The sequence below is a fragment of the Nyctereutes procyonoides genome, unplaced genomic scaffold, assembly GCF_905146905.1.
Source record: "Nyctereutes procyonoides isolate TBG_1078 unplaced genomic scaffold, NYPRO_anot_genome, whole genome shotgun sequence".
Taxonomy (NCBI): Eukaryota; Metazoa; Chordata; class Mammalia; order Carnivora; family Canidae; genus Nyctereutes; species Nyctereutes procyonoides.
Genome location: NW_026575117.1, coordinates 1,247,061 through 1,261,399, shown reverse-complemented (window position 1 = coordinate 1,261,399; position 14,339 = coordinate 1,247,061). Strand labels below are relative to the sequence as shown.

The 14,339-nt window shown below is 59.3% G+C and overlaps 1 protein-coding gene and 1 long non-coding RNA gene across 11 annotated transcripts in view; one reads left to right on the top strand and one right to left on the bottom strand.

The window, feature by feature from the left end:
• CADM3 (cell adhesion molecule 3) overlaps window positions 1-9,207 on the bottom strand; it is a 29,190-nt gene extending 19,983 nt beyond the window's left edge. For both annotated transcript variants that reach the window (XM_055334110.1, XM_055334111.1), the window contains exon 1: window positions 9,071-9,207. In XM_055334110.1, coding sequence (XP_055190085.1) covers window positions 9,071-9,155 — 85 coding nt within the window. In that variant the 5' untranslated portion in view covers window positions 9,156-9,207. The remainder of the gene's footprint in view (window positions 1-9,070) is intronic.
• LOC129515293 (uncharacterized) overlaps window positions 1-14,339 on the top strand; it is a 77,332-nt gene that overhangs the window by 7,276 nt on the left and 55,717 nt on the right. The gene's annotated exons all lie outside the window — the stretch shown is intronic.

Genomic DNA, 14,339 nt, shown 5'->3' with positions numbered 1-14,339 from the left:
GGTGCATGGGGTGGGGGGCTCCCTGTCTCATCTCTCAGCCCTGACCGCTTGGTGGCAGGCGGGGTGGGGGGGCGCGGGGGGTAGCCATGCCTGGGGAAAAAAGTTTAATCTGTTAGAAGTCAGGCGAGAACGCATTCATCTCTGCTGGCTCTGATTTTACGGACTTGTTTTCACTGTTTCCCTTCACTGGGTGATTGGAGTCAAGGTGTGGATGGCAGGTTCAGGGCAGTGGAGAGAGCATTACACGAAGACAGATGTGTTCCGCTCTGCACACCCACGCCGCTCTGGGCCCCCTCCCGCAGTCCTAACAGATTTAGTCTCTTCCCTTCACTTTTCTCTCTTAAAAAAAGAAAAAAATTCTATTTTCCAGAGGGTGGCACCTTATTCAGTTAGCCTTACTTGGAGCCCTCCAGGGGGGACCCCCACACTTCTGTGCAACAGACACCGTCTTCCGAGCCTACGGACTTGGCGGTTGGCGCAGCGGGACCTCCAGATCTCCTGTTCCTCCCTGAGACCCGCGCTGGGTACCCTCTCTGACGAGGGCAGACGCCCCATTTTGGTTCCCCGTGGTGCATCTGTATTCCGGCCTAGTTCCCCTCCTTCTCTCGTTCAGTGTGTGTCCCTTAACACACATGACACACTACGCTATTCACTATTCGCCTCTCTGTTTTTATTTTTCTCTTTCTTTCTTTCTTTCTTCTTTCTTTTCTTTCTTTCTTTCTTTCTTTCTTTCTTTCTTTTTTTTTCTCCTGACATAAACACAGCTTTTCTTATGACCCAGATACAGGGCCCTTCTTATCCCCAGCCCATTATTAGTCAGAACCCCTTACTTCCAGAAAACCATATGGCTCAAACTCAGAGATTCTCCCCCAAAGCAGAATTTAGGCTCTCTCTTCTGCTCAGACTCCCCAGGAGAGGGCCAGAACCCTCTCCCCTCCCAAGGGCTGAGGCTCAGGCCATCTGTCACTGACACTGGACTCCAGGGCTTGGAGACCAGAAGAGGGTTGGCATGAAGCAGCAGTTGAGGATAAATGGGAATATGTGCGGCCCGGGCGCTTAGTGGTGGTGGTTTTTATATTTGTCTGAGATGATGGGAGGGAGATGGGAGGAGAAAACATATATGTGTTTGGAAAGATGTCATCCTTAGGAATTAGAATAAGAGTAGGAATGAGTGCAACTGTCCTGCTGTCATTTTTGCATCCACTGAGGGACAAATGATTAGGAGCAGATGGTAAAACTGGCCCCTCGTTCCACAATAAGGAAAGGACTTGGCTCTAGGCTCTTGAGAGCTTGACCCAAGCTGTGCTAAGTCTCAGGTTACTTGTCATCAATGTATTTGCTAGAGTCTTGCTGCCGGGTTTCTAAGAAGTAGCAGGTATTTAAGTCAGAGACTCAAGAAACCAGTTCACCCTCTGGACCTTTCAACCGGAGGTTTTGGCTGGAATTCTAGAATCAGGACTGGAAGCAAAGAATCAGGGCAACAGAAGACAAATCAATGTTGGAAGCCAGGATTTGCATATTCACAATGAAACCCGGTACTGGGGGTTCGGGATCTCCAGTCCGCCCTGCTAATATCTGGGATTATATGAAGCAAGTGCAGAGCTAAGTAGTGGTTGGCTCGGAGATGAGTGGTGGAGATAGCAGCCTTTACTCCCTGTTCTTTTTGTCCCTAGGGCAAGGTGATGCATCTGACCTTCCTGACCCTGAATGGGAAGTAAATGAGCCAAAGGTGCTCATAATTAGCAATCAATACACAATTAGCGCAGGTCTGGCCGGGGGTAAGGAAAAATAAATCCTTAGAGACGACTGCATTTTAGTTCTTTATATTATTTAGCGTTCCTATCATTCTCCTGGAGATGTCCAGGAGACAGAGAGGGTTAAGGAATCCCAGAGGGAGACCTTACATAGAAGAAATGATGCACGTTTTGGGAAGAAAAAAAAATTACCGGAAGCTCCGCATTAGAATCCCTTCTGCAATATGTCCGCTGTTCATGAGAACAGGGGGGCTCAGGGGAACGGGTGGATAGGAGATACTCCAGCTGTTACTGTAACCCAAATTCTGCCTTCCTGAAGGCTCGTTCATGGAGATAAATCACTTCCATTACCTGTCCTTGAGGAATGAAGTTTCTCCTTGTTCCCCATGAGGAGATGGAAGAGGGGCCCTGGAAATCCATCCTGGGAGCCTGCCTCCCCAGCTAGGTTCTGCTGTAGGTCACTCGCCGGCGTTCGCTATTCTAGGAACTAGTACCAAGCAACTGATAATGGGGGGGGGAAAAGCAGCATTTAGGGGAAGATGAGCTTGTGCAGTTCTGATGTGATGGGAGGAACAGGCTGTCTAGTCTCAGACTGGCAGGAGCTGAGCATTCTCGGCTCTTTGCCGCATTTGACGTCATCAGCATTGGCAGATACCCCAAAAGAGTAGCAGAGTCCACTTTAAAGATACGTCTCTCCTGAGACGTGGCCAAGGACTTGGGCTCTGGGATGAGATGCTCGTATTTAGTTCTGTACAGGGTGGTGGGAAAGATGGGGGACCCGAGTCAGGGTGTTAGTACTTGCTTTCTGTGCCCCTCGTACGTGAAGTTCCTCCATTATCGGCTCAGGTGACCCATCATCTGTACGTGTTGTCTTTGTGTTTACTGCTAAGGTCGAGGTAAAAGGGGAAGTAAGCACCGTGACAGGACAGTTTGAGCCGGCCCGTCGTCAGGCTCAGAGTGGCACGGGGAGGGGCCTGCCGAAACCGGGAACGGCGTGCTTTGCATTGCACATTCGCAGCGTCGGTGTGGTACTCGCCTTATGTGAGCAACAGGGTCTCAGCCTGAACCATGACTGTGTTGTGGTTCTGTTTTGAATTTGCGGCTCCGGGATATGGCAAGACACCCAGCTCTCCGGAGGCCACGTGAGGTCACCGTAGGCCCTAGTCCCCTACATCTGCTCAACCTCGGTGTCGCTTGCTCGTCCTGTGCCCTTGCTGCGGTTGTTTAGACGGCCATGAGGACCTCTCGTGTCCCTATCTCAAGGTCTGTGCCCCTCGTCCTGGTGGAGCGGATCGGGGCTCGTGGCCAAGACCCTGCGTGTCTGTGGTGGGTGTGTGTGTGTGGGGGGGCGAGGATGCGCGTAGGAGGGGTGGAGGAAAAAAAAAGGAGGGGTGGAGGGTTGGGAGGCTGGAAGGAGGGCAGGACCACGGAGAGCAGCAGGAGCAGCCGCAGAGGCAGGTGGGGGCTAGCACCATGGAGAGCTCAGCGCTCCCGCTTCCCTTCCCAGGCAGGGGCTCAGACTCGCACTGAACCCACAGACATGGGAGACATGGGGCCGCCGCTAGCATCGCCCTGTGCCCCTCACTTGCTCTCAAGGGCCTCCTGGAAGCACTTTGTTCGCACTTGCCACCTGTACGCCCAAGATCCTACAAGAAGTGAGGCCCACCCGCCGACCGAGTTAACCACCGCAAGCAGCCTCAGTAATTAGCGACAATTACCTAGGTGTCCGTGGCAGTGGAGGGGGCTTTAATTTGCTAAGTCAATCGTGGATTAAAACATCTCCTAATGAGGGAAACGAGGCCACGGGGCCTGTGTCCCCTCAGAGACGCTGGGGAATGGGACAGCCGTGGGGTTTCTCACCTGTCACCTGTCTTTCGGGGTCATGGTGCCCTGAGGGACCCCGGATGGGCGTGAGTAGTGCCGTCTTCAGGGCGTGTGGGAGAGAGGAGAGGATCACGCCTCTTAGTTGGGACATCTGGTCAGTCTCTTTACACTTAGAGAAATTCTGGTAAAAGGACACACCGTTCTCTCTCCCTCTCTCCAGTACTTGTTGCTGCAGTGAAGAATAGATGCGTGGCTTTACTAAGCCTCTATTTTGCCAAAACCTCAACAGCTTCTTGTGTTCGAGACTCTTGAAAGCTCGGCTGCCCGGTGCTAGGAGGGGTGGGTCTGCTTGTTACAACAGGACTGGGCTGGGGGGTTAGGAACCCTGAACACCAGCTGGTTCTGACTTTATAAAGAATCCGCACTACTGCTGACCCCAGAGGAAGAGGCAGGTCGTTGGCCCCAGAGACTTATTCTTCTCCATTTTACAGTTGCACGGGACTTATTTATTCTTAATTTGACTGAGTTTTCAGTGACCTGAATCCTTATCTGATGGTTTGACTCTCCAGGCTCCCTTTCGGAGGCTTTGTTTCTCTCTATCCCCTATAAGCATTCCCATGGGGACTGCCATTCTCAGAGTTTATGGAGAGACCTCCAGGACATGACCTCATCCAGGAAACAGAATGTTCCAGTATATGGGCCTATAGCAAGGCCTTAAACGGGAAATGTTGAATTTTAACACGAAAGATGAAAAGGAGAAGATATGATCACCCAAACTTCCTAATGCCTTGGGTTTTTTTTTTTTTTTTTCATTTGTGGTCAGCACGGAGGTAACCCAGGCCACCAGCTGCCTTTGGGGAGAGTCTGGAGCCTAGGGGACCAGCCTTAGGCGACATTCCATCACTGAGAAGCAGATGACAAAACGGGGACCATAGAACCAGTGAGCAGGAGGCTACAAAGGTGACGACTCACAGTGTCCCCTGCTCCGGCCTCCTCCCCCCACCCCTGCTCCGGGGGGTCATCTCTCTGGTGATAATGGTGCAGATACTATCCCTAGCCCGTGACTTAGCCACAAGCAGCTCTTGATTCCCTTCTGCCCGTCCTGTGGACTGCAAGAAAGAAGTCGCACCGGGGAGGAGCCCCGAAGCCAAGTCTCCGGGTTTGCAGGGCGATCGCACAGCCGCATGCAGGCTGCTGTTTCGGAGTGACCGGAACACCCGAAAGATGCCATCTGTGGAACTTTATGGCTGCAGAACTGTGAGTCACTCCCTGAGTGAACAGGGAATGTTTCCAGCAAGGCACTCTTGAAATTAGACTTGGGCCTGCAGCCTCGGTTGGAAGAGGAAGGAGACAGAAAGAGAGCGTCTGAGGGCAGCGGGCTGGCTCCCTCGCTGGCGTCCCAGGGAGCAGAGGACCTCAGGCTGTGGGGAGCGGGGCGCCCGGGGGGAGGGGATAGCCCGCAGGGGGGCAGCGGGGCGGCAAGAAGGGTGACAGAGCCACAGGTCCGTCCTCTCCCTTTCCAGAAGAGTAATTCTCCTCTCATTGGTTTTTGCTTATGTGAGAGAGGAATGTCTCAGCTTTAAAAATGGAAGTGAGCAAAGCACTGTCCTGGAAGAAGCTCCTCTGAGCAGCAGTGGTGCCTTAGCCCCCCTGCCCCCCAGGGGGAGCTTGGGACTCTGGAGAGCCAGTGGACGTGCCGCGGCCTGGGCCCCTCGTCACACAGACTGCTTCCTCCGTGGGGAGGTCCCGGAGCCAGGGAACTGCCCCCCCACCTGGAGCCAGGGAACCCCCTCCAGAGCCAGGGAACCCTCCCCTGAAGCCAGAGACCCCTTCCTCCGAGTCAGGGACCCCTCCCCTGGAGTCAGGGAACCTCCCCCAGAGCCAGGGAACCCCCCGGAGCCAAGGAACCTCCCCCGGAGCCAGGGACCCCCACCCAGAGCCAGGGAACCATCCCTGGAGCCAGGGATCCCTCCCTCAGAACCAGGGGACCCCTACCCCGGGGCCAGGAAACCCTCCCCTGAAGCCAGGGACCCCTTCCTCCAAGCCAGGGACCCCTCCCCTGGAGCCAGGGAACCCTCCCTCGGAGCCAGGGACAACCCCTCCCCTGGAGCCAGGGGCTGCTCCGGAGCCAGGGAACTGCCCCTGGAGCCAGAGATCCCTCCCTCGGAGCCAGGGACCCCTCCCCTAGAGTCAGGGAACCACCCCGGAGCCAGGGAACCCTCCCCTGAAGCCAGGGAACCTCCCCCGGAGCCAGGGAACGCACGCCCTCCCCGAGGGCACCCCAGGAGAGCTCAGGATGGAGCAGGTGAGCCAGGCAGGCCCTGTGGGCAGCGGTGGAGCCAGTGCTCTCTGGACTTCTCCGGCGCACTGGGTGTGAGCCCTACGCTGGGCACCTGGCCAGGGGGAGAATGGACGGCGGTGGACAGAAGGTCACTGGGAAGGGAACGACAGTCATGTGTGGGGCGGCGCAAGGTTAAAGGGCCACCAGCCGAAGCCGTCAGGCTGTCTGCCTGGCCGGGATGCTTGGTGAGCTCACGGGCTGGGAAGAACCCGGGGAGGGGGGACCCCAGGAAGGCGGCTTAGCGTGTTGAATGACCACGCGCTCACCGGGCAGCAGCACGGCCCACAGCAAGCTTGCAGGCCTCCAGTCTGCCGACCCTGGGGTTGACCCTGGGGATGCCCGCCGGGCCGGGACTCGTGGGGAGAGGGGAGGAGGAAGGAGCGGGTGGCAAGTGGAATGGCCAGGCTGGTCCTGGGCCTCCGGCCGCAGCCTTGGTGGCCCAGCTCCGGCTCCCCGAGTGCATCTCGCCCTCCCCGGCCTCTCAGCGCCTGTTCGGCCTCACGAACCCTACAAAAGCTGCCCACCCCAGACGCGCAGGGGGTGGTTTCCCTCCTTCCGCACGGAGGTAGCCCCTGCACCACACACCCCGGAGCATGCGGGCAGCAGGGCCCTGGGGAGCGCTGTCCCCCCACTTTCACACCGCAGCCCCTCGCCCTGGCGCACACTACGGGGCGGGCCACGGGCTGCCTGGCTCCCTGCCTGGGCCCCTGGTCAGGATGGCCGTCCACGCCCCGAGCATCAGATCTCTGCTACTGCCTCCCACCTCAGAGCTCGCCTTCGTGGGTCCAGAAACCAAGAGGCACAATTAAGCGAGGTAAAGCCTGCATGTGGCCGTGTGGCCCGTACAGTGGTACGACCCGGGACGCTGCGCACAGATGGATGTCCGCCACCCCGACCGACGACCGACGATGCTCTCCAAGGAAAACGAGGCCTCCTCGGACTCTTGCTCCGGAGGGAACCAGCCTCCCTCGCCATCCCTGACTTGCCTATTCTCCTCTGGAAACTCCCAATCCCCAAAGTCAGTGCCCGGCACGCCTTCCCCCCAGGCACGCCTTCCCCCCAGCGCTTGGAGATAGACCTAGGGTTTGAGCCTTACTACACCCCCGGGGGAGGGCCGGCCCCCCCCAGGTGGAGGGAGGGCCGAGATGGAGTAATGCGTCTGGGGAGGGGGGACTTGGCTAGCACACGGCTTTAGTCTGTTCTTCAGTGGTCTGTCCTCGAGCTGAAGCGCTCCCGGCTCGCGGGGTGACCTCCCTCCGTGCAGGTCCCAACCTGGGGTGGCAGTCTGCACGCCGAACAGGTGCGGGGTGGGTCACACCGGCTGTGCTGAGCGCACCTGGGGGGATGAGACGGCCCGGAGATGCTGGCGCCGAGAGTCAAGGCCCGGTCGAGGCCTGGCACTGAGGCCCACACAGCGGCAGCCTGTCCTTGCCTCGCACCCAGCCGGCCCTTGGGACTCCCCTCCCCTCCTCGCATGAGCCTAGTCCTCTGGGGAAGGGGGATTCCACGGCGGGGAGGGGCTGCTGTGTCTGTGGAGACTCCAGCAGGGACTCCCTTAGGGGTGTTGATGGGCACAGGGTGAGGTCAGCCAGCCGGCTGTAGGCTGTAGGGGCCGGGATCCCTGGTGTCGTCCTACGGGCTTACGCTCCTCCATCATGATGGGGACAGGGCGGGGGGGGGGGGGGGGGGGGCAGGTCAGAGGAGATGGAGCACTTATTCCTCCGGCACCCTGGCTCCCTGGCTCGTCGCCTGTTTTCTTCAGATGAAATTCTTTACATCATCCTCCCCAGTTTCACCCCTCCCCTCTCCACCCCCGCCCCGCCCTGGCCCCGTGCCCATCCCTGCTGGCCACTGGGTCCATAGCCCAGGAGCCGCCTCCCCTTTCTCCTCCCCTGCGGTTCTTTCTGTTTCTGGTTGGCATCTGTCCGGGCATAGCCACCACCCTCCCCCTCACTCTCCCCACATCCCTTTGCTCCGCAGAGGTCCCGGCCCCCTCTCCCCCTACCTCTCCCCTTACCTCTCCCCCTACCGCAGCCCGGCCCTCCTCCCACTGGGCGACTGGGCGGAGGAGACCAGAGGATGCATTCCGTTAGTCCCTCCAGGCCTGCCCTCCCTCCTGGGGGGGGGGGACCTGAGGCTCTGAGCCGCGGCTCCCTTCCTGGGCTCCCTACAGACTGTCCCCTGCCACCCCATGAACCTGCAGCGGGGCTGTAAGGAAGCCGAGGGGCCCCCACGGCTGCGCTGACCTACATAGCCAGGGCCGGGGCGGGAGGGGCCCTTCCCCAAGTCCCCTCACCCTGGCCCCGCCTCCCTGCCCCCCCCCCCACTGTCTTCCTTGTGTCTCACCCTTACAAACCCAAGGAGGCTTGAGTTCCCACCTGGGGCCAAGGGGCTCAGGCCACCTACCGCCCCCCTCCCCTCCAACGTGGCAAAATCAGTGCTTAGCCCCGGGCAGCTTTGGGTTTTCTCCGGGCATCCTCCTCCCCAAACGTCTTGGTCCTTCCTTCTGCCCAGCCTTCCCCCACCTCCTCCGCTCCTGTCTGGGCTGCTTCTCCCAGCTGCTGCCACCGCCACGGGGACGGCCATCCCGGCCGCCGCCACCTCCCCGCCCGGTGTTGTTGTTTTGCTCCAAGGAGGAGCCCCCACCCCTTCCTTGCCCACGCCCCCCTCGGCGGCCTCACCCAGGCCCCCTTCCCCGAGCTGCGCCGTCCACCCCGGGTGGGTGGGGGTGGGGGCGGGCGGGGGCGCGGCGGTGTTTGCACACAGCAGGTTCGGGGTGCACGGGCTCTGCGAGCCCTCCAGACACATCCACAAACCCCGACACACGCCCTGACTCCGCCGGATCTCACTCCGCCCCCAGCGCACACGGACACAGACACACACGGATGCTGACACAGAAACGCAGAGGCAGACGGCGGCACCGACGCGCGCAGCCAGACACGCGCACACGGGACCCCCGGCCCCGGGTCCCCCGAGCCCCCCCCGAGCTCCCGGAGCCCCCCGAGCCCCCCGAGCCCCCGGCCCCGGAGCCGCGCGCGCAGCCAGGCGCGGAGCAGGTGCACGGCCGCCCCCGCCCCCGCCCCCCGAGGGCCGCCCCCGAGGGCCGCCCCCGCGCAGACAAAGCGCGCGCCCCCGCCCCGCCCGCACTCACCGTCCTGGGAGAGGTTGGCCCCCCCGGGCGCCCCGCGGCAGGCGAGCAGCAGCAGCAGCAGCGGCAGGGCGGGGCGGGCCCCCATGGCGCGGCCGAGCCTCCCGCGGCGCCGGGCGGGCCTGGGTCCCCGGGGCGCGGGGCGCGGGGCGCGGGCGGGCGGCGGCGCGGACCGGTGGGCGCCCCGAGCCGCGTCGGAGCCCGGGGCCGAGGCGGGGACCGGGAGGGAGCCGGCGCTGCTGCAGTCGCGGGGATTAAATAGGGCGCTCGGAGCAAACCATTCGGCTGCGGGCGGAGGGGGGGCGGCGGGGGGCTGGGCCGGGCGCGGGGGGGCCCCGCTGCCGCATTCCCCGCCCCCCGCCTCCCTCCACCCCCCCTGCGCCCTCGTGGTGCCTTCCGCCTTCTCCCCCGGGAGCCCCGCCAGCCGGGCGCGGGTGCGGGGCCGAGGGAGCGAGATGGCTGGGCGGTGGGGCCGCGCGCACCCCTGTCGGCTGGGGCGGAGGGGGCGCCGGGCAGGGCCTGGGGCCAGCTGGCGGGAGCGGCCACTGCAGGCCCGGGCAGGGGCGCGCCCACCGGCCCCGCGCCCCGAGCGCGCCCCCAGTGCGCCCACCGTGCGTCCCCCCGGTGCGGCCCCCAGTGCGCCTCCCGGTGTGCCCCCCGGTGCGCCCCCCGGTGCGTCCCTCAGTGCGCCCCCCGTGCGTCCCTCAGTGCGCCCCCGAGTGCCCCCTGTGCGCCCCCCGGTGCGCCCCCGAGTGCGCCACCCCCGTGCGTCCTCCAGTGCGCCCCCCCCATGCGCCCCCCGTGCGTCCTCCTTGGCGCCCCCCGGTGCACCCCCCAGTGCGTTCCCCGGTGCGCCCCCAGTGCGCCTCCCGGTGTGTCTCCGACTGCGCCCCCCAGTGTGACCCCCGTGCGCCCCCGAGTGCGCCCTCCGGTGCGTCCCCCAGTGCGTCCCTCAGTGCGTCCCCCCGAGTGCGCCCCCAGTGCGTCCCTCAGTGCGCCCCCCCGAGTGCGCCCCCCCCTGCATCCCCCAGTGCGCCCCAACAGCTCGGCTGTGCTCTTCCCCTGACACAGGCATCCTGGCCCCGAGCCGCTGTCTGTCCAGCAGCAACTGGCCGGAGGAGGCCATCTCCCTGGAAGGGCTTCTTCCCGCAAACCCGAAGGCCAGGGGAACCCACACCTCCCTCCATCCCTCCATCCCTCATCCCTCATCGTCTTCCATCCCATCCATCACCTGGCTCCCCTTCAGGCTCCTGCCCCACCAGGCCGCCTGCAGAACAACCCTCCAGTTGGCCTCCTTGTTCCTCCCCCCCATATCGATGGTCTCCTCCTTCTTCATCTTTCAGAGGACCTTGTTCTTTCTTAAATTTTGAGAACAGGTTCTCCGGTGAAGGGTCTCCGTTGCAGGCCCTCGGGGAAGATGCCTTCTTTACCAGCCGGGCCTCTGCCCCTAAGGCCAGGTACAGGATGGAGGAGAGAGGTGGGGCCTTGGCCCTCGCTCTCCTCTCCCCATCCTATTGCCCCATGTCCTAACCACCACTTGCCAGTTTTCTACTATCAAGTATCTGCGTAACCTTGGGAGGGCAGTTAACACCCCATCACTTCAGCGGCACCTGTAGAATCAGGAGTTGGACCAAATGTTGGTGAAGAATCCTCATCTCTCTAACTATCTAAAATTCTTTGACTCAGGGCAGCCCAGGTGGGTCAGCGGTTTAGAGCCGCCTTTGGCTCAGGGCCTGGAGACCCGGGATCGCGTCCCGCATCAGGCTCCCTGCATGGAGCCTGCTTCTCCCTCTGCCTGGGTCTCTGCCTCTCTCTCTCTGTGTCTCTCATGAATAAATAAATGAAGTCTTTTAAAAAAAATAATAAAATAAAATAAAATTCTTTGATTCAGAGAGTCTCAGATTTAGGAATGGGCACCCCAAAGCTAAGGTTGCATCAAAAGTCCTCCCCTTTCTGCGCTGCTGACTGCCTCACCGTGCAAATCCTTAGTGTTTGGGCAATATCCCCTGTCTCCGACGGGCTTTCTGGGCCCTCTGTGACGGCCTTAGTTCAAGGCCGAGGATGTGGGGAAAGCTCTGTATCACTGTTAGTCACTGGCGGAGAGGCCGATGAATATCCCCTGGGAGGCTCCTTCACGATGGTCAGAATGCTCCCCACTGCTTCTCTGTTTCTAGAATCCGTCCTGGTCTCTGGGAGAAGAGACCTGCCTGCCTCTTGCCTGTTTCCTGAGGGTCTGGGTAGTTCTTTAGAGTTACTTGCAGAAGTTTTCGGCCACCTTGGGCTGTCCGACTTGCTTGCTTTTCCATATTTCAGTGCCTCCAAAGTGTTCTCCCTGGGGAGGCGTCTTAACATCTCTGAGACACTAAAATGGAGGGAGGAGCACGGTTGAGGCTTGTGTAGACCAGGATGCAAGAGACAGGAGAGGCCAGAAGGGAAGATGGGGCCTTCTGAGCGTGGTGGGACCAGGTTGGCGTGAGTTTAGGGGAACAGAGGGAAAGAAGGAGTGGGTGTGTTTTCAGAGAGGATGGGGCTTCAGAGGGGAAGGATCCGGCTCTCCTTGTTAAAGGGTCTTGATGGCTAAAGAGCATTATCTTTGGAAGTAGAAGAAGCCTTAGAGATCATCTGAGTGGGCTTAAGGGAGGACAGGTTAGTGTCGCGAGAGGGACGCGTGGGATGGGACAGCAGGATAGGGGATTAGGTCCCAAGCTCCTCTAACTAATCATCTTTTCCATCTGCTGCTCTGCCGTGAGCCCCTCAGGCCTGTCCTCCTTAATTCTCTAACCACTGCTGGCCTGGCCCCACCCTCTACTGTAACTGCTGGGGCGAGGCTGCTCCAGGAGGACCCAGGGTGGGAGGAGAGGGGAGAGCTGTTTGGGAGAGAGTATTAAGAGCTAGCAAATGAGACTCTGGAATGCTCTTTTCCTACTGGCTCCTTTTCCCTTTTCTGCATCATCAGCATCAGTTTGGCAGCACTTTAGGCCTTGGGAATAGGAAGCAGACACTGGCTTTTAGAATCATAGAATGAAAGAGTATTAGAGTCGTAAGCAACCTTCAAGATTACCTAACCAATGGCCCTTGGTGGACGGACGAGGAAGATGAGGCTCGGAGAAGCTAAGTGACTTCTTCCCCATGCTCCCACAGGTGCACACTTAGGGGCTTACCCGCCTCGGATAGGGAAGCCATAGATAGATAGTCCCCTCAGGGCAGGGGGCAGGAGGCACAAGGGGACGCCCCGCCAGCACTTCCGAGCCGTGCACACATTGAGGAGGTGCACACTTCTGCGCGTCCCCGGGTGAAAGGGCGGTTTCTCCTGCAGCTGTGGACGTCTCCGTGGGGAATGACTCCGGGCCTGTAACCGTCCTAATGCCCTTTGTACACATGTGCACGCCCGGCATCTCACTCCTGTTCACTAGGAGCAGAGTTTGCAAAGCAGGACTGACCTACAGGGATTATCCCCATCACGTAACTAGGTGAAATAAAAGTATCCATGTTGGATTGTGATCTCTATGGTTACTTTGCGCTCTCAAATGCTGTGGCACACACAATGTGCATTTCCAAGAGGCTTGCGCAGAGCGTGGAGTAGGTTGTCTGTGGGATGAAAGAGCTGGTGGCCACAGTGGAGACAGGGTGGGGTGCAGGGGGAGGGTGCAGAGAGGGAGGGTGGCGAGAAGGCGGGCATTGGCTCCTGGATGCTCCTGTCCACTCAGCAACAGCCTGGGGAGCTGGGGGTGTGGAATGTGGCGCTGGCACCGGTGCCGGGCTAGACGCAGCTGTGTGGGCCCTCGGCATTCCTTTCCCCACGCCGGTCCTGCTCCTGTCGGGATGGGAGGGGGCCTCAGCCAAATGGGGTGAATCCTGGGGATTATTCATCCGGAAGGGCGATGACCACACCTGTAGGGAACAGCCCCCCCCCCCCAAGACCCGGCTCGGTTCTGTTCTGGACGCTAATCCTCCTCGTCTCTATGACTTTTCCTTCATCAGTCAATTCTGCGTGGGTTTCCACATCGCGTTTCTCTTTAATTTTCCACCCAACTAAACCAGTACACCTCATACCGCTTCCTTCTTCCATTATCTAGTTTTAATTAACCCCATCCTTAATAATCACCTCTGTGTGCATTTTAATTCTAACCTTAATTGAATTCTAATTCCAATCCTAACCCTAATCTATTACAGACTCTAACTATTCATCCTAATACCAACCCCAATTTAATTGTCAATTTGAACCGGCATCTTCATTCTCACCTGCTCTGAGCCTGCAACTAGGACAGCAACACACGTGTAATAAAAATGATCACAGGTACCGTTGCAGCACCCGTTGTTTGCACGTTTTCGTTTTGCCCTGGGTGCTGTGCCTGCGTGGCGTCTCGCTGAGGAGCGGGTTAGGTTGGAAGTGTCAGCCGTCCCACAAATGCGAGGAAACCGAGGTTTAAAGAGCTGATGTCATTTGTTCACAGTGGGTCCAAGTCTGCTACGTAAGGTCCACTTGAGCGTAAAGCCTGTGCTCATTCCCGTTTCTACAAACATGAGCGTAAAGCCTGTGCTCATTCCCGTTTCTACAAACACTACTTTCTTTCTTTTCTTTTTGAAGATTTTATCTATTTATTTGAGAAAGAAACCAAGAGAAAGAGAGAGAGCATGAGCAGGGTAAGGAGCAGAGGGAGAAGGAGAAGCAGGCTCCCCGCTGAACAGAGAGCCCCACGCGGGACTTGATTCCAGGACCCCGGGATCGTGACCTGAGCTGAAGACAGACACCGAACAGACTGAGCCCCCTTCCCCACTCCGGGTGCCTCCCATCACCCAACACTACCTTCTGATCAACCCTTTCCTAAAATCCTAACTAAACCTGACTGGGATGGCCTCTAGAATACTGGGTTTCCTGAGAGCATATTATGAGTTTAGGGTGTTTGCTTAGTAAACGGTGGTGCGGAATAGAAAGCAAACAAATACAACCAACAAAAGAAAACCCCAAATCTCCCTGCCTGGAAAACCCACCGATGCTTTAAACATATCAATGTATTTGTGCGGTGAAAATGATCAAACTATAGAAAGAACCAAACTGAAAAGAAAAGCATCCTTTTCCTTCCCCAATGTGCCGAATTCCGCCCCCTCACCCTCACCTAGGCCGGGGATGGGGGCGGGTGGGGGACACTGTAGGTGTTGGCTTTGTCCAGCAGCCCCGACTGCCCAAGATATCAGAACGGCAGGTAAGGTCCAGATGAGCACGTGCCCGCGAAGCCACCTTGCGTGTATACGTGACCCCTCAGGCGTGAGA